General features: G+C 37.3%; 1 protein-coding gene across 2 annotated transcripts in view; it reads left to right on the top strand.

Moving 5' to 3' along the window:
* Positions 1–20,818, top strand: part of FAM185A (family with sequence similarity 185 member A) — a 95,979-nt gene that overhangs the window by 56,448 nt on the left and 18,713 nt on the right. The window contains exon 8 of one of the 2 annotated variants that reach the window (XM_082399405.1): positions 16,090–16,339. The exons of the other annotated variant lie outside the window; for it this stretch is intronic. Coding sequence (XP_082255531.1) covers positions 16,090–16,202 — 113 coding nt within the window. The 3' untranslated portion in view covers positions 16,203–16,339. Of the gene's footprint in view, positions 1–16,089; positions 16,340–20,818 lie in introns of those variants that run through there. 2 annotated transcript variants of the gene reach the window in all.

Below are 20,818 nucleotides of genomic sequence, written 5' to 3'. Positions count from 1 at the left end.
TCCTAGCCTAGTTCCTCTTCCACCTGTCATCTCTATTTTCCTTTATTTGTTCAGTCAGTCCCTCAACAAACATTTATTGAATCGGGTACTGCTAGAAACTAGGAGTGCAGAGATAAGATAATAAAGTATGGTCTCTCTGCCATCTGAGGAGGTTACATCCTAGTGAAGCAAGACAGACAAACCAGTGAATACAATACAATAAATGTTATAATAAAGGTATGTACGTGGTACTGTGAGAGCATGGAGGTGGCACATCTAAATTATACTAGCATTGTGAGTTTGAGGAAATGAGACAAGTCCAATATAGCTAGAGTGTAGCGAGTAAGGGGCACAGTGGCATAAAAAGGAGGCTGCAGAGTTCGAAAGGGATCAGATCATATAGGGCAGATTTGGCTTTCATACTCAGTGCTTTGCAAAGGCACTGAAAGGTTTTAATCTGGGGTTCATATAATCAGATCTGTGTATTAGGAAGATCACTGAATGTTGAGTGGGGAAGAATTGGAAAGGACAATGGTGGATGAAGGAAAAGTTAATTTTAATTCGCAGGTTACTGTAGTAATTCAGGAGAAAGAGTTCAGTGGCCTGGACTCCACAGTGATCTATTTTAAACTAAACAAATGAATAAATAAGCCTTGGATAAATTTTGATGGAAAAAATTGATATAGGTATACCTCATTTTATTGTACTTTGCTTTATTGCAGTTCACAGATACAATTTGTGTTTTTCACAGATTGAAGTTTTGTGACAGCTGTGCATGGAGCTTGTTTATTGGCGCCATTTTTCCAAGAGCATTTGCTCACTTTGCATCTCTGTATTTCGTTTTGGTAATTCTCACAGTATTTCAAACTTTTAAAATTATTATTATATTTGTTTTGTTGATATGTGGTCAGTGGTCTTTGATGTTACTCTTGCAGTTATTTTGGGGCACCATGAACGACGTCGCCCATATAAGACATCAAACTTAATTGATAAATGTTCTGTGTCTTCTGACTGCTCTACTGATTGGCTGGTCCCCTGTTTCTCTCCCTCTCCTCAGACCTCCCTATTCCCTGAGACACAAAAATATTGAAATAGGCCAGTGAATAACCCTACCATGGCCTCTAAGTCATCAAGTGAAGGGAAGAGTCGCACATCTCACTTTAAATCAAAAGCTAGAAATGATTAAGCTTAATGAGGAAGGCATATTGAAGCCAAGATAGGATGAGAGTTAGGCCTCATCCAGGTAGCCAAGTTGTGAATGCAAAGGAAAAGTTCTTAAAGGAAATTGGAAGTGCTACTCCAGTGAACACATGAATGATAAGAAAGCGAAACAGCCTTATTGCTGATCTGGAGAAAATTTTAGTGGTTTGGATAGAAGATCAAGCCAGCCACACTTTTCCTTTAAGCCAAAACCTAATCCAGAGCAAGGTCCTAACTCTCTCCAATTCAATAAAGGCTGAGAGGGATGAGGAAGCTGCAGAAGAAAAGTTTGAAGCTAGCAGAGTTTGGTTTAAGGAGGTTTAAGGAAAGAAGCTGTCTCCATATCATAAAAGTGCAAGGTGAAAGCAGCAAGTGCTGATGTATAAGCTGCAGCAGGTTATCCAGAAGATCTAGCTAAGGTAATTAATGAATGTGACTTCACTAAACAACAGATTTTCAATGTAGAAGAAACAGCCTTATATTGGAAGAAAATTCCATCTAGGCCTTTCATAGCTAGAGAAGAGAAGTCAGTGCCTGGCTTCACAGCTTCAAAGGACTGAATGACTCTCTGCTTAGGGGCTAATGCAGCTGGTGACTTAAAGTTGAAGCCAGTGTTCATTTACCATACCAAAAATCCTACACGCCTTCAGAATTACGCTCAATCTACTCTGCCTGTGCTCTGTAAATGGAACAACAAAGCCTGGGTGACAGCACATCCGTTTACAACATGGTTTAGTGAATATTTTAAGCCCACTTTTGCTACCTACTGCTCAGGAAAAAAAAAAAAAAAGATACCTGGGGCTTCCCTGGTGGCTCTGGTTGAGAATCTGCCTGCCAATGCAGGAGACACGGGTTCGAGCCCTGGTCTGGGAAGATCCCACATGCCGCGGAGCAACTAGGCCCGTGAGCCACAACTACTGAGCCTGCGCGTCTGGAGCCCGTGCTCCGCAACAAGAGAGGCCACGATAGTGAGAGGCCCGTGCACCGCGATGAAGAGTGGCCCCCGCTCGCCGCAACTGGAGGGGGCCCTCGCACAGAAACGAAGACCCAACACAGCCAAAAATAAATAAATAAATAAATAATAAATATTTTAAAAAATAAAAAATAAATAAATAAAATTAAATAAAATAAAAAGATTCCTTTCAAAATATTACTGTGCATTGACAATGCAGCTAGCCACCCAAGAGCTCTGGTGGAGATGTACAATGATACTAATGTTGTTTTCTTGCCTGCTAACACAACATCCATCCTGCAGCCCACAGATCTGGAGTAAATTCGACTTTCAAGTCTTATTATTTAAGAAATACATTTTGTAAGGCTCTAGCTGCCATAGATAGTGATTCCTCTGATGGATCTGAGCAAAGTGAGCTGAAAACCTTCTGGAAAGGATTCACCATTCTAGATGCCACTACAACATTTGTGATTATGGGAAGAGGTCAAAATAGCAACATTAACAGGAATTTGGAAGAAGTTGAGTCCAACCCTCATGGATGACTTTGAAAGGTTCAAGACTTCAGTGGAGGAAGTAACTGCAGATGTGGTGGAAATAGCAAGAGAGCTAGAATTTTAAGTGGAGCTGGAAGATGTGACTGAATTGCTGCAATTTCATGATGAAACTTTAATGGATGAAGAATTACTTCTTATGGATGAGCAAAGAAAGTGGTTTCTTGAGATGGAATCTAGTCTCGGTGAAGATGCTAGCAGATTATTGAAATTATAACAAAGGATTTAGAATATTACACAAATTTAGTTGATAAAGCAGCAGCAAGATTTGAGAGGATTGACTCCAATTTTGAAAGAAGTTCTACTGTGGGTAAAATGCTATCAAACAGTATTGCATGCTACAGAGAAACAATGAAAGGAAGAGTCAGTCAATACAGCAAACTTCGTTGTCTTATTTTAGGAAATGGCCGTATCCACTCCAGCCTTCAGCAGCCACCAGCCTAATCAGTCAGCAGCCATCAACACGGAAGCAAGACCCTCCACCAGCAAAAAGATTATTCATTGCTAAAGGGTCAGATAATGGTTAGCATTTCTTAGCAATAAATTTTTTGTTTTACTCTTTATAAATTTTTATTATATAAAAAATTTATAAAATTTTAAATTATGCTTGTAAATGGATGCTATGAGGAAGATGCATGCTTACCTCATTGGTTATTATGAAGCTCCTTAGGCCATTTAATTATTTTTCTGTTATTTGTTGCTATATCTTATACTCTAGCCCCTATTTCCTAAACCGGGAAGGACCAAATTTTAGAGCAAAGTTTATTTCCTGCCCACAGCCCAAGAATCTAGGTACTGATCAGCAGATTTCTTTTGGAGAGTAGCACATGATATACAGTGAGGTTGGGCCCCAGGTGGATCTGTAGGTTGTCTCTGATATTAGATTAAATCCGTTAAAGTAATAGTACAGAGGGACTTCAGGTAAAGACAACAGTCTCCTGTGGAGAGAGCTGTATGAACAAGTTATCGGGTTTAGAGAAACTTTTATGTTTCGTTTTGATTCCAAAACTGGTGCCCAAAAGGCCACAGACCTTATTTATCAAGTGGATGGAATAATTTGAGGTCTAGAAAATTAAAGCAGATTGCTTTTTCTATGGAGATTTCCAATCTGAAACCCAAGTTTGGAAGTAATGAGCAACTTTATATGTGAGTTGTTATTATAGGTAGCTGAGATCAGCTCTTTTGGGCCTTCCTTACAGAGCCTATGAGGCATAGAAACAGAAATACTCTCACTGCTAAGAGGTCTGGATTGTATCTGTAGCATGATTTCTGCAAGAAACCATGCCAATAAACTTTAGTTCCTGGGGCTCAGGCTTCCCACAGGGTTTGATGTGTCAGCCCTGTAATTTTATTTAATTTCCTGCTCCATGGTTTCCCTTGTTGTTGCCATCACTGATAAATAACTGTGTTGTATAATTTTTTTTTGAATTTTTGAATTTTATTTTATTTATGTTTTTATACAGCAGGCTCTTATTAGTCATCAATTTTATACACATCAGTGTATACATGTCAATCCCAATCGCCCAGTTCATCACACCACCACCACTGCCCCCGCCGCTTTCCCCCCTTGGTGTCCATACGTTTGTTCTCTACATCTGTGTCTCAATTTCTGCCCTGCAAACCGTTCATCTATACCATTTTTCTAGGTTCCACATATATACATTAATATATGATACTTGTTTTTCTCTTTCTGACTTACTTCACTCTGTGTGACAGTCTATAGGTTCATCCAGGTCTCTACAAATGACCCAATTTCGTTCCTTTTTATGGCTGAGTAATATTCCATTGTATATATGTGCCACATCTTCTTTATCCATTCGTCTATCGATGGGCATAGAGGTTGCTTCCATGACCTGGCTATTGTAAATAGTCCTGCAATGAACAGTGGGGTGCATGTATCTTTTTGAATTATGGTTTTCTCTGGGTATATGCCCAGTAGTGGGATGGCTGGGTCATATGGTAATTCTATTTTTAATGTTTTAAGGAACCTCCATACTGTTATCCATAGTGGCTGTATCAATTTAGATTCCCACCAACAGTGCAAGAGGGTTCCCTTTTCTCCACACCCTCTCCAGCATTTGTTGTTTGTAGGTTTTCTGATGATGCCCATTCTAACTGGTGTGAGGTGATACCTCATTGTAGTTTTGATTTGCATTTCTCTAATAATTAGTGATGTTGAGCAGCTTTTCATGTGCCTCTTGGCCATCTGTATGTCTTCTTTGGAGAAATGTCCACTTAGGTCTTCTGCCCATTTTTGGACTGGGTTGTTTGTTTTTTTAATACTGAGCTGCATGAGCTGTTTATATATTTTGGAGATTAATCCTTTGTCCGTTGATTCGTTTGCAAATATTTTCTCCCATTCTGAGGGTTGTCTTTTCATCTTCTTTGTAGTTTCCTTTGCTTTGCAAAAGCTTTTAAGTTTCATTAGGTCCCATTTGTTTATTTTTGTTTTTATTTCCATTACTGTAGGAGGTGGATCAAAAAAGATTTTGCTCTGATTTATGTCAGAGAGTGTTCTTCCTGTGTTTTCCTCTAAGAGTTTTATAGTGTCCGGTCTTACATTTAGGTCTCTAATCCATTTTGAGTTTCTTTTTGTGTATGGTGTTAGGGAGTGTTCTAATTTCATTCTTTTACATGTAGCTGTCCAGTTTCCCCAGCACCACTTATTGAAGAGACTGTCTTTTCTCCATTGTATATCCTTGCCTCCTTTGTCATAGATTAGTTGACCATAGGTGCGTGGGTTTATCTCTGGGCTTTCTATCTTGTTCCATTGATCTATGTTTCTGTTTTTGTGCCAGTACCATATTGTCTTGATTACTGTAGCTTTGTAGTACAGTTTGAAGTCAGGGAGTCTGATTCCTCCAGCTCCATTTTCTTCCCTCAAGACTGCTTTGGCTATTCGGGGTCTTTTGTGTCTCTGTACAAATTTTAAGATTTTTGTTCTAGTACCGTAAAAAATGCCATTGATCATTTGATAGGGATTGCATTGAATCTGTAGATTGCTTTGGGTAGTAGTCATTTTCACAATATTGATTCTTCCAATCCAAGAACATGGTATATCTCTCCATCTGTTTGTATCATCTTTAATTTCTTTCATCAGTGTCTTATAGTTTTCTGCATACAGGTCTTTTGTCTCCCTAGGTAGGTTTATTCCTAGGTATTTTATTCTTTTTGTTGGAATGGTAAATGGGAGTGTTTCCTTAATTTCTCTTTCAGATTTTTCATCATTAGTGTATAGGAATGCAAGAGATTTCTGTGCATTAATTTTGTATCCTGCCACTTTACCAAATTCATTGATTAGCTCTGGTAGTTTTCTGGTGGCATCTTTAGGATTCTCTATGTATAGTATCATGTCATCTGCAAACAGTGGCAGTTTTACTTCTTCTTTTCCAATTTGTATTCCTTTTATTCCTTTTTCTTCTCTGATTGCCGTGGCTAAGACTTCCAAAACTATGTTGAATAATAGTGGTGAGAGTGGACATCCTTGTCTTGTTCCTGATCTTAGAGGAAATGCTTTCAGTTTTTCACCATTGAGAATGATGTTTCCTGTGGGTTTGTCGTATATGGCCTTTATTATGTTGAGGTAAGTACCCTCTATGCCCACTTTCTGGAGAGTTTTTATCATAAATGGGTGTTGAATTTTGTCAAAAGCTTTTTCTGCATCTATTGAGATAATCATATGGTTTTTCTTCTTCACTTTGTTATTATGGTGTATCACACTGATTGATTTGCGTATATTGAAGAATCCTTGCATCCCTGGGATATATCCCACTTGGTCATGGTATATGATCCTTTTAATGTGTTGTTGGATTCTGTTAGTATTTTGTTGGGGGTTTTTGCATCTATATTCATGAGTGATATTGGCCTGTAATTTTCTTTTTTTGTAGTATTTTTGTCTGGTTTTGGTATCAAGGTGATGGTGGCCTCATTTAGAATGAGTTTGGGAGTGTTCCTTCCTCTGCAATTTATTGGAAGAGTTTGAGAAGGATAGGTGTTAGCTCTTCTCTAATGTTTGTTAGAATTCACCTGTGAAGCCATCTGGTCCTGGACTTTTGTTTGTTGGAAGATTATTAATCACAGTTTCAATTTCATTACTTGTGATTGGTCTGTTCATATTTTCTATTTCTTCCTGGTTCAGTCTTGGAAGGTTATACCTTAGTAAGAATTTGTCCATTTCTTCCAGGTTGTCCATTTTATTGGCATAGAGTTGCTTGTAGTAGTCTCTTAGGATGCTTTGTATTTCTGCAGTGTCTGTTGTAACTTCTCCTTTTTCATTTCTGATTTTATTGATTTGAGTCCTCTCCCTCTTTTTCTTGATGAGTCTGGCTAATGGCTTATCAATTTTGTTTATCTTCTCAAAGAACCAGCTTTTAGTTTTATTGATCTTTGCTATTGTTTTCTTTGTTTCTATTTCATTTATTTCTGCTCTGATCTTTATGATTTCTTTCCTTCCACTAATTTTGGGTTTTCTTTGTTCTTCTTTCTTTAGTTCTTTTAGGTGTAAGGTTAAATTGTTTATTTGAGATGTTTTTTGTTTCTTGAGGTAGGCTTGTATTGCTATAAACTTCCCTCTTAGAACTGCTTTTGCTGCATCCCATAGGTTTTGGATCGTCGTGTTTTCATTGTCATTTGTCTCTAGGTATTTTTTGATTTTCTCTTTGATTTCTTCTGTGATCTCTTGGTTATTTAGTAATGTATTGTCTAGCCTCCACATGTTTGTGTTTTTTACATTTTTTTTCCCTGTAATTGATCTCTAGTCTCATAGCGTTGTTGTCAGAAAAGATGCTTGATATGATTTCAATTTTCTTAAATTTACTGAGGCTTGATTTGTGACCCAAGATGTGATCTATCCTGGAGAATGTTCCGTGCTCACTTGAGAAGAAAGTTTAATCTGTTGTTTATAATTGTTAGATCTTCTTCTTGGATTGATCCCTTGATCGTTATATAGTGTCCTTCCTTGTCTATTGTAACATTCTTTATTTTAAAGTCTATTTTATCTGCTATGAGAATTGTACTCCAGCTTTCTTTTGATTTCCATTTGCATGAAATATCTTTTTCCATCCCCTCACTTTCAGTCTGTATGTGTCCCTAGGTCTGAAATGGGTCTCTGTAGACAGCATATATATGGGTCTTGTTTTTGTATCCATTCTGCAAGCCTGTGTCTTTTGGTTGGAGCATTTAATCCATTCACGTTTTAGGTACTTATCGATATGTATGTTCCTATGACCATTTTCTTAATTGTTTTGGGTTTCTTTTTGTAGGTCCTTTTCTTCTCTTGTGTTTCCCACTTAGAGAAGTTCCTTTAGCATTTGTTGTAGAGCTGGTTTGGTGTTGCTGAATTCTCTTAGCTTTTGCTTGCCTGTAAAGCTTTTGATTTCTCCATTGAATCTGAATGAGATCCTTGCCGGGTAGAGTAATCTTGGTTGTAGGTTCTTCCCTTTCATCACTTTAAGTATATCATGCCACTCCCTTCTGGCTTATAGAATTTCTGCTGAGAAATCAGCTGTTAACCTTATGGAAGTTCCTTTGTTTGTTATTTGTCATTATTTCCCTTGCTGCTTTCAATGATTTTTGTCTTTAATTTTTGCCAATTTGATTGCTATATGTCTCGGCATGTTTCTCCTTGGGTTTATCCCGTATGGGACTCTCTGCGCTTCCTGGACTTCAGTGGCTATTTCGTTTCCCATGTTAGGGAAGTTTTTGACTATAATCTCTTCAAATATTTTCTCGGGCCCTTTCTCTCTCTCTTCTCCTTCTGGGACCCCTATAATCCAAATGTTTTTGTATTTAATGTTGTCGCAGAGGTGTCTTAGTCTGTCTTCATTTCTTTTCATTCTTTTTTCTTTATTCTGTTCCGCAGCAGTGAATTCCACCATTCTGTTTTCCAGGTCACTTATCCATTCTTCTGCTTCAGTTATTCTGCTATTGATTCCTTCTAGTATAGTTTTCATTTCAGTTATTGTATTGTTCACCTCTGTTTATTTTTTCTTTAATTCTTCTAGGTCTTTGTTAAACATTTCTTTCATCTTCTCGATCTTTGCCTCCATGTTTTTTCCCAGGTCCTGGATCATCTTCACTATCATTATTCTGAATTCTTTTTCTGGAAGGTTGCCTATCTCCACTTCATTTAGTTGCTTGGGTTTTATCTTGTTCCTTCATCTGACATAGCCCTCTGCCTTTTCATCTTGTCTTTCTTTCTGTGAATGTGTTTTTTGTTCCACAGGCTGCAGGATTGTAGTTCTTCTTGCTTCTGCTCTCTGCCCTCTGGTGGATGAGGCTATCTAAGAGGCTTGTGCAAGTTTCCTGATGGGAGGGACTGGTGGTGGGTAGAGCTGGGTGTTGCTCTGGTGGGCAGAGCTCAGTAAAACTTTAATCCGCTTGTCTGCCGATGGGTGGGGCTGGGTTCCCTCCCTGTTGGTTGTTTGGCCTGAGGCCACCCAACACTGGAGCCTACCCGGGCTCTTTGGTGGGGCTAATGGCAAACTCTGGGAGGGCTCATGCCAAGGAGTACTTCCCAGAATTTCTGCCGCCAGTGTCCTTGTCCTCACGGTGAGACACAGCCACCCCCTGCCTCTGCAGGAGACCCTTCAACACTAACAGGTAGGTCTGGTTCAGTCTCCCTTGGGGTCACTGCTCCTTCCCCTGGGTCCCGATGCACACACTACTTTGTGTGTGCCCTCCAAGAGTGGAGTCTCTGTTTCCCCCAGTCCTTTCGAACTCCTGCAGTCAAATCCCGCTAGCCTTCAAAGTCTGATTCTCTAGGAATTCCTCCTCCCATTGCCAGACCTCCAGGTTGGGAAGCCTGACGTGGAGCTCAGAACCTTCACTCCAGTGGGTGGACTTCTGTGGTATAAGTGTTCTCCAGTTTGTGAGTCACCCACGCAGCAGTTATGGGATTTGGTTTTACTGTGATTGCGCCCCTCCTACCGTCTCATTGTGGCTTCTCCTTTGTCTTTGGATGTGGGTTATCTTTTTTGGTGAGTGCCAGTGTCTTCCTGTCGATGATTGTTCATCAGTTAGTTGTCACTGTGTGTTGTATATTTCTTAAAGTGATTTACAAATATGTGCTATTCTGAGGTCAAAAGAAAGCCTGGAACTCTCTTAAGGTAAAACATTTACCTACTAAAGAGTTGTGCACAGTGTGTATTCTGTAATGCTTATGAGATCCTTGATTCTAAGTTTCGTGCTCTACCCATATATGGCAAATTGGATAGGTGGTGAATACCTTAGATAAGATATTTCTGGGAATAAGTTGACTTCTCTGTTAAGTTTTAGACTGGGTTCATCAACTTAGATATGAAACCTCACCATTGTATATTAAGCCATTTTTAAGACCAAAAATGCATGTGGTACAAAGTCTTTTGGTCTTAAAAACGCCCCAATTTAGATGATTAGAGAGTATGAGAGATAAAGTATGTTGTCAGCCAAATGATTGTTGTTTGTCATTGTCTGCATGGTAGGGAAGGTGGTATTACTGGGTTCACTTTATTTTAGTCAAACTGGAAATGTAAAGCATAATAAAAATAAGTTCATTTGGTATCAAAATAAACTACCAAGTCAGAAGAGAGTTCTCGGCTTGTTTGTAGGCTGGAGAGTAATACATTTAATGGTAATGTGATTTATAATGGAAAACGGGTTCATTGGTTGGAAAAGATGTTGAAATGGGACCAAGCCCATAGGATGCCACTTTTAAGAGCTAGAGACAGTATTTTCTCTCCAAACAGGCGAAAAAATCTAGTCTTTTGATTTGACTCATAGAAATAACTTTTTTTTAGAACACACTTAAGTTTTGGTTTTCTCCAAGTTCATAGCATATGGATTTGTCAGCCATGTAGGTGTGCTTCCAGATGACATGGAAGAAATTTGTTAACAGAATGAAGAGTGCTGTAGGTTTATGGCTGTCTGCTTAAAAATACTTTGACGGGGAGTTAATGTAGGAACTGCCTTCAGATCGTTTGTGCTTTTATGGTGTTTTTGTTTCTCCATTTTGTTAAAGTGTAAGATCCTGGGAGAGTGTTATAGGTAGACATCAGCTTTGTTTGTTAAGGTTTCCAAAGAAAGGAAGATCAGATTTTGTTTCCATTCACCTGCAAACTTTATCTGTTAAGGACAGATTGTAAATGTTAGACTTTGCAGGCTACATATGGTTTCTGTTGTTTATTCTCTTTTGTTTTGTTTTTTATAACCCTTTAAAAGCGTAGAAGTCATTCTTAGCTCTTAGGCCATAAAAACAGGCGTCAGGCTAGATTTGGCCTGTGGGCCAGTGTGCTGACCCCTAGACTAGAGATCAAAGTACAGGCCCCAGTCTTAGAGCATGTGAATTCTGTTTGTAATGCCCAGGGTTTGTTTGTTTTTTTTTAATTTTTGTTTTCATGTTTATTTTGGTCATACATGAAATACTGAACCACAGCCAAATCTTACCCTGACGAAATTCTTCCCAGTAATGAAGAAAAAAAGATTTGTGCACCTAAAAGTGTAATCATGTAAAATTTAAGAAACAGTACAGCCATAGAAGATATAAGATGGCAAGTAAAAACACAAAAACTTGTTCAACATCACTAGCCATTGGTATGGTACAAATTAGAACCAGAATGAGATGCTACTACATACCTATTAGAATGGCTAAAATAAGAAATACTGATAATATCAAATGCTGGCAAGGATGTGGAGAGATTGGATCTCTCCTGCATTGGTATTGGGCATGTAAAATAATACAGCCACTCCTGAATTCAGCCTGGCATTTTGTTAAAACAGAAAGTACCATATGACCCAACAATTACTTTCCTGGGCATTTATCTTGGAGAAATGAAACTTAGTATTCACATAAAAACCTGTACACAAGTATTCATAGCTTTATTTATAATAGCCCAAAACTGGAAATGACTAAAATATACTTCTACCAGTAAATGGTCACACAAACTGTGGTATGTCCATACAGTGGAGTACTATTCAACAGTGAAAAAGAACAGTCTATTAATACACACAACTTGGATAGAACTTAAGGGCATTATGCTGAGTGAAAATGGCTTGTCTCAAAATATTGCATACTGTATGATTACATTTACCTAACATTCTTGAAGTGACAGTATTATGGATATGGAGAACAGACAAGTTGTTGCAAAAAGTTCAGAAAGGAGAGGGAAGATAAAACTATAAAGAGCTATCACATAGAACTTTCGTTGTGATGATAAAACAATTCTGTATCTTGATTATAATGATGGTTATGTGAATCTATACATGTGATAAAATCTCATAAAAGTATACACAAAAACGTGTAAAAGAGTGAGTGCATGTAAAAAATGGTGAAGTCTGAGTAAGCTCTGTAGTCTAATTAATTGTATGCCAAACGATACCTATTTTTGATAATGCACAATGGTTATTATAAGGTGTCAACATTGGAGAAACTGGGTAATGGGTGCACAGGACCTCTTTGTACTATTTTTACAACTTCTTTTGAGTCTTTAATTATTTCCCAACAAGAAATTACAGAGAGCATGATGTAGGGAGGGGAAAAAAGATGGGAAGAGGGAGAAAGAGAGAAAGAAAGAAACAGTGAGGGCTTCTAGGCTAGAAGTAGAATAAAAAGGACTGACTTACCCTTCTACTTAAGCCAACAACAACAAAAATTTTTAAATAGACAAAATACATGAAAAAACAGTTTCTAAGATACTGTACATCAGGCAGTGAAAGAAAGTGATCACTAAGAGCTGGGAAACAAGCAAAATGAGTCCCTGCTTACTCCCTCAAGAGAGTCTTCAGACTGTAGTACATGGAGAAGGGACTGATGTAGAGCCCAGCAGACTCCTTGAGTTGGGGAAACCATAAGGAGAGTCCAACAGAGATCGACAGCTAGAGTTTATAAAGTACCAGAAGGAATAGAACCTAATGCTTACACAAGTCCAGGAAAAATGCTTATCCCACCTGCCAGACTGGAAAATACCATAACTCATGGAGCATTGGGTAGAGCACTTAGTAGTTGGAAACAGCCCTAGACTGCGCATTCCTCCAGAACTGCCTAACAAATCATAAAAGCAAGAAATGAAAAGTTGAAATTGTTTCCAAGTACCTTAACAGCATCCCTGAACAAAGCTTGAGATTTATAGAAATACAGAAATACCTGGCACCCAACAAAATAAAATTCGCCTTGTCTGGCATCCAATCAAAGATTATCAGACTTGCAAAGAGGCAAGAAATCATGACCCAAAATGAAGTGAATATCAATCGAAACCTTTCCAGAAAAGACACAGATGTTAGAATTAGCAGAGAAGAAAAATACAATAGTTATTATAACTGAATTCCACACGTTGGAATAAAGTTAAGTAAGACATGGAAGATATAAAAAAAGACCAAAATTGAATTTCTAGAAATGAAAACTACAATATCTGAGGCGAAAAATACAGTGGATGGGATTAGACATAAATGGATATTTCTTGGGCAAAACTGATTAATTGCATACTTGCTCAAAACCTAGTGTACTGTTGACTTTGTCATTATTCCACATAATTGAGAGAAAATATAATGATGGGCAGCATTATAACTAGCTCAAAAATATTTGCTTGTAAAAATTTGTTGTTAAGATGTCCTGGGTTGCACTTTTATCAAGGGAAGAACAGATAAAAAATGTTGACAACATTAAAATATTTGGTTATACGGGATTGTGTGTGGTGTTAGAGCTTTTGTTTATGAAAAACGTGCATTAAAAATAAGATTTCAGAGTAGTTATTTAAATGCTTTTTCAAAAGTGTATAATTTATTTTCCTAGCCAGCTGGTAAGCTTTTTGAGGGCATTACCACGTCTTTTTACATGTTTTGAACCTCCCTAAAATACTTAGCATGGTGCTTCCCATAGTGGGTGGTCAGTAGTGTTTATAATGTAAAAGAGGGAATCCTCCAACTGTGATGCACTGAAATTTAACCTGTTCCTAATAAGGCAGCACCAGAATTCTCCCTCAGAATGTAAGTAAACAAAGCCTGTTATAAGGTTTGGAGTGGGGAGTGGTGGGGTGGGAGGCAGGAAGAAGCTCACCTTAGCCAAGAGGCTTAAGCCTATTTTTAAACAAGGAACAGAAATTCTGCTGATTACTCCTTAGAGCCCTATCTTTGTCCATGGCTAGTGCTGGATTAGATCAGGTGCATTTTGGGTTAAAAAATGAGTAATGCTTATCAACCAGGTATTTGGAAATCAATCAGTCAAACTTGGATATTTATATACTTGAGTAGATTTGGACATGGCAGATTTTGAGAGCAAATGCTAGAGTTTAAAAACGTGTCCTGAGAAGAAGCTTTTCTCTCACTTAAAGGAAGCCAAGGCACATGGGGATAGGTTAGTCATTTTCCATTTCTTGGTCAAAAAAATATTGTCTGATTTTCATTGGTAAAGGGGATTAAATAAGGAACAAGGTTTCTGCAGCCCCAAGTTCCAATCTCTGTTGCAAGATTTTTGTAGGAAGGGATTTATAAACTTTACAAATAAGAATTAGAGTCTCCACAGATTTAACCCAAAGTACAGAGCTTTCAGTAAATTACTTATTCACAAGATAAAGCTATTTTCCAGCAACTTAAATAGAACTTTATAAACTGTCTTGCTTGTGAGTATTGTCCCTAAGCTAAAATCATTTGTGTGTTCATTTTGTTAGTAACAGTAGTATTGTGCATGGTCTCTACTGCTGCAGAAGGAAATGGGTAGATTTGGCTTCTCTTTGTGTAAGCAAGAAACTCATGATTGAGGAGGTAAAAGATCTTAGATATTTGGGAAACCCTTACTATTGTTGATGCTTTACTATTGATATTAAAATGTGTAAAAAAATAATAGAACAACCAATATTCAGGATTACCAGTTCTTTCCTCTACGTTTATTTGAATTACTAGAAAAAGAAATTCTGTACTATACAAAAACTGTTGGGTGTAGATACCTTGAAATCCTGACCTGCTAAATGTAGTACAGGCACAAAAAGATGAACAGATTAAAATTGATAAAGTTGAACCCCTTAATGATGAAGATTGGGGGAAAAGAGAAGCTTCTAATACAGGGATTTACTAGTTGGAATGAGAGAGATTTTAAGCAGTTTAATGAGAAGTGGGGTTGTGATGATACTGAAAATACAACAAGAGAAGTGGAAGGAAAAAAACCTCTAGAGGAACTCATTGAATACTCTGCTGTCTTTTGGGAAAAGATCCAATGAAGATGTAGATAGACAAGATTATGGCTCAGATTAAAGGAGAGAGGCAAGAATTCACAGGAGGATTTGTATCACAAAAGCACTTGACACAAAGATTGAATGGTACAAAGCACCTTTTCAGCAGCTGGGAACATCATATGATACTAACAAAGGAGAAAACTGTCCTAGAGAAGAGAGTTGTTTCCTGATTTGTGTGCTTGGATTCAACAAAGAAAATGTATATGATGAATTGAGACAGTGTATTCACAGCATTCCTCAGTTCAGATTTGACTGGTCTCTTAAGTTCAGAATTGCAATGGAGCTCCAGAGGAGGTGTAGCATCTTAACTACCTTGATTGAAAGAAAAAACAGAACTAGAAGACTAGAGATGGGAAACAAACCAGGTGAGCTCAATGATTGCCATAGCCTATTACCTTAAGAATGTTTCCAGGCTGCAGGGTGGGGATGGGTAACATAGGCAGAGCCCAACAGACTCACCAAGTGGAGGAGACCAGGGCTGCTAGAGTTAACAAGAGAAAGTTCCAGAGCAAACGGAGGTACACAGGGTGCCCATGACTGTTCAGCAAAGTACGGATCAGCATCTGTGTGAGGAAACCACCTGATACATGCTACAATGTGAATGAACCTCATAATAATTATGCTGAAAGAACCTAGATATTTTTTAAAAGACTACGTACTGTATATTTTGTATGACTCCATTTATTAAAATCTTAGAAAATGCAACTAATCCATAGTGACACAAAGTAGATTAGTAATTATCGAGGGATTGGTGGGGGGGTGTAGAGGTGACAGGCAGGGTGGGGCATGAGGGAAAGATTACAAAGGGACACAAGGAAACTTTTAGTAGTGATGGATATGTTCATTATCTTGATGGAGGAGATGGTTTTGCAGACTTTTACATATGTAAAAACTTATTACATTACATACTTTAAATACATGTATTATTTTGTCAATTGTACTTAAATAAAGCTCTTTTTAAAACCTGCATACAAAAAAAATACAAACAAAAAACAGAGTAGTTTCCCTTTCAGAGTTGTTCTGAGGAAAAGAAAGGAGAGAACAAGCCCAAGTAACCTATTTGCAACTCTTTTCCAACTCAGGTTGTCTTTACTAAGATTTTTGCAGTTCAAAAGTGTTTTTCAGTTTTAGAGATGTAGTGTTAGGATTTATGTAGTCAAATATTGCTCTTGTCAATCAAGATATAACTTTATGCAATTTTGTGTTTCAGGGCTCCTGAATCAAGCAAACAAACAAGAAAAATGGATTAAGGCTGTTGCTCCAAAAGGCACTGTAAGCTTTAGAAGCCAAAGCTGGTTTCAGTCCCTGAAACTGCAGGACTGAGAATGGTTTGAGTTATGTTTCTAAGTTTTAACAACGATTAATAGATCTGTGACTACAAAAACTCAAATACCACTGTTCATATAAGTGTTGAAAACAATAAATTGGGATGTCTTGGGGCAGCCTTTTCAAAATTTGTACTTAGCTATTAATTTTCTTCTGTAACAAATTACCACAAACTTATTGACTTAAAATAATACCTGTTTTCCCTGGGATCTTCTGGACCCTGACTCCACCCAGCAGTAACCCAGCACTAGCCCCAGGGCCTCCCAGGGTTCTGCCATCAACCATCAACCAGTGGCCAGCAGCATCTGCACAAGGCAGGACCTGGCAACCAAGCAGACCAGGGGCCAACCTAGCCTATCAGACCACCTACATAGTCAGCCTGCCAAAACAGAAAGACCCACACAGCCCTCATAGGAGGAACCCCTAGAGCGTATAACTGTTGATGAGAGGAGAGTGCGCTGCTGCAACACAAAAGGTCACTTCTTCAAGGTTGGGAAACATAACCAACCTACCAGGTACATAAAAATAAAAACAACTAGTTAGGCAAAATGAGGCAACAGAGGAACATATTCCAAACAAAGGATTAAGATAAAACCCCAGAAGAAGAACTAAGTGAAGTGGAGATATGCAGTCTAACCAAGAAAGAGTTCAGGGGTGTGATTGTACAGATGATCAAAGAACTTGGGAAACAAATGGATGCACAGAGTGAGATGTTAGAAGTTTTTAACAAAGAGTTAGAAAATATAAAGAACAACCGAACAGAGATGAAGAATACAATAACTGAAATGAAAAATACACTAGAGGGAATCAATAGTAGACTAAATGATACAGGGGAATGGTTTCATGAGCTGGAAGACAGAGTAGTGGAAATCAGTGATGCTGAAGGAAAAAAAAAATGAAAAGAAATGAGGACAGTTTAGGAGACTTCTGGGACATCAAGCTCACTAATATTTGCATTATAGGATTCCCAGAAGGAGAAGAGAGAGAGAAAAGGGCTGAGAACATAATTGAAGACATAATAGCTGAAAACTTCCCTAACCTGGGAAGGGAAACAGACATCTAAGTCCAGGAAGTGCAGTGAGTGCCATACAGGATTAACCTAAAGAGGAAGACACCAAGACACATTGTAATTAAAATGGCAAAAATTAAAGATAAAAGAGAATATTAAAAGCAGCAAGGGAAAAGCAACATGTTACATAAAAGGGAACTCCCATAAGGCTATCACCTGACTTTTCAACAGAAACTCTTCAGGCCAGAGGGGCATGGCATGATATATTTAAAGTGACGAAAGGGAAAAACCAAGAATACTCTGCAAGGCTCTCATTCAGATTTGATGGAGAGATCAAAAGCTTTACAGAGAAGCAAAAGCCAAAAGAGTTCAGCATCACCAAATCAGCTTTAAAGAAATGTTAAAGGAACTTCTCTAAGCAAAAAAGGACACAAGAAACATGAAAATCATGAAAGGAGAAAGCTCATTTGTAAAGGCAAACATATAGTAAAGGTAGGAAATCATTCATGCACAAAGCTAGTAGGAAGGTTGAAAGACAAAAGTAGTAAAATTGTCTATATCCACAATAAGTAGTTAAGGGATACACAAGACAATTATATGTAAAAAATGATATCAAAACTAGTAATCATGAGGGTAGGAGAGTACAAATTCTGCATTGTTAAAATGCATTGGAAATTAAGAGATCAGCAACTTCAAACAATCGTGTATATATAGATTGCTATATGTAAATCTCATGGTAACCACAAACTAAAAATCTATAAAAGATACACACACAAAAAAGAAAAAGGAATCCAAACATAACACTAAAGGTAGTCATCAAATCACAAAAGAAAACAAAAGAAGGAACAAAAAAGACATACAAAAACAACCCCAAAACAATGAACAATATGGCAATAAGAATATACGTATCAATAATTACTTTAAATATAAATGGATTAAATGCTCCAATCAAAAGACATAGAGTGACTGAATGGATTCAAAAACAAGACTCGTATATATGCTGCCTACAGGTGACTCACTTCAGATCTAAAGACACACACAGACTGAAAGTGAAGGGATAGAAAAAGGTATTCCATGCAAATGAAAATAAAAAGAAAGCCAGGGTAGCAATATTTATATCAGATGAAATAGACTTTAAAACAAAGACTGTAAGAAAAGACAAAGAAGGACATTACATAATGATCAAGGGATCAATCCAAAGAGAAGATATAACAATTGTAAATATATATGCACCCAGCATAAGCAAAGCTAAATACACAAAGCAAATATTAACAGACATACAGGGAGCAATGGACAGTAGCACAATAGTAGTAGGGAATTTAATACCCCATTTACATCAATGGACAGATCATCCAGACAGAAAATCAATAAGGAAACACAGGCCTTAAATGACACACTAAACAAGATGGAACTTATATAAACATTCCATCAGAAAGCAGCAGAATACACATTCTTTTCAAGTGCACATGGAACATTCTCCAGGATACATCACATGCTAGGCCAGAAAACAAGCCTTGGTAAATTAGAGAAAATTGAAATCATGTCAAGCATCTTTTCTGACCACAATGCTGTGAGACTAGAAATCAACTACAAGAAAAAAAAAACTGCAAAAAATATAAACATGTGGAGGCTAAACAATATGCTACTAAACAACCAGTAGATCACTGGCAAAATCAAAGAAGAGATAAAAGAATACCTGGAGACAAATGAAAACAAAAACAACAATCTAGAATCTATGGGATGCAGCAAAAGCAGTTCTAAGAGGGAAGTTTATAGCAATACAAACCTGCCTCGGGAAACAAGAAAAATCTCTAATAAACAACCTAACATTACACCTAAAGGAACTAGAAAAAGAAGAACAAACAAAACCCAAAATTAGTCAAAGGAAAGAAATCATATAAAGGTCAGAGCAGAAATAAATAGACTCTTTAAAAAAAAAAGTAGAAAAGATCAGTGAAGCTAAGAACTGGTTCTTTGAAAAAATAAAGAAAATTGATAAACCTTTAGCCAGATTCATGAAGAAAAAAAGAGGATCCAAATCAATAAAATCAGAAATGAAAAAGGAGAAGTTACAACTGTTGCCATGGAAATACAGAGGATCATAAGAGACTACTACAAACAACTATATGTCAATAAAATGGACAATGTTGAAGAAATGGGAAAATCCTAGAAATGTACAATCTCCCAAGACTGAACCAGGAAGAAGTAGAAAATATGAACAGACCAATTAGAAATAATGAAATTGAATTAGTAATAAAAAAAAAAAACTCCCAACAAACAAAAGTCCATGACCTGATGGCTTCACAGATGAATTCTACCAAACATTTAGAGAAGAGTTAACACTTATGCTTATTATACTATTCCCAAAAATTGCAGAGGAAGGAACACTTCCAAACTGATTCTACATGGCCAGCATCACCCTGATACCAAAAGTAGACAAAAATATCTCACACACACACAAATTACAGGCCATTATCACTGATGAACATTGATGTAAAAATCCTCAATAAAACATTAGCAAACTGAATCCAACAATACATCAAAAGGATCATATACCATGATCAAGTGGGATTTATCCTAGGGATGCAAGAATTTTTCAATATCCGCAGATCAATCAGTGTGATATGCCACATTAACAAATTGAAGAATAAAAAACATATGATCATCCCAATAGATGCAGAAAAAGCTTTTGACAAAATTCAGCGTCAATTTGTGATTAAAAACTCTCCAGGAAGTGGGCCTAGAGGGAACACACCTCAACATAATAAAGGCCATGTATGACAAACCTATGCTAACATCATACTTAGTGGTGAAAAGCTGAAAGCATTTCCTCTAAGATCAGTAACAAGACAAGGATGCCCATTCTTGCCACTTTTATTCAGCATAGTTTTGGAAGTCCTAGCCACAGCAGTCAGACAAGAAAAAGAAATAAATGGAATCCAAGTTGGAAAGGAAGAAGTAAAACTGTACTGTTTGCAGATGGCATACTATACATAGAAAATCCTGAAGATACCACCAAAAACTACCAGAGCTCATCACTAAATTTGTAAAGTTGCAGGATACAAAATTAATACACAGAAATCTGTTGTGTCTCTATACACTAACAATGAACTATCAGAAAGAGAAATTAAGAAAATCTCATTTACCATCACATCAAAAAGAATAAAATACCTAGGAATAAACCTACCTAAGGAGGTAAAAGACCTGTACTTGGAAAACTTATAAGACACTTATGAAAGAAATTGAAGGCAATTCAAACAGATGGAAAGGTATGCTGTGTTCATGGATTGGAAGAATTAATATTGTAAAATGACCATACTAGCCAAGACAGTCTACAGATTCAATGCAATCTATATCAAAATACCAAGGGCATTTTTTTTCACACAACTAAAATAATTATTCCTAAAATTTGTGTGGAAACACAGAAGACCCTGAATAACTAAAACAATTTTCAGAAAGAACAGAGCTGGAGGAATTATGCTCCCTGTCTTCAGACTATACTGTAAAGCTACAGTTATCAAAACAGTATGGAATTGGCACAAAAACAGATATGTAGATCAGTGGAACAGAACAGAGAGCCAGGAAATAAACCCACACACTTACA

The sequence above is a fragment of the Balaenoptera borealis genome (assembly GCF_965194805.1).
Source record: "Balaenoptera borealis genome assembly, chromosome: 7".
Classification (NCBI taxonomy): domain Eukaryota; kingdom Metazoa; phylum Chordata; class Mammalia; order Artiodactyla; family Balaenopteridae; genus Balaenoptera; species Balaenoptera borealis.
Note: the sequence above shows the minus strand (reverse complement) of the source record. Positions and strands in the feature narration are given on the sequence as shown.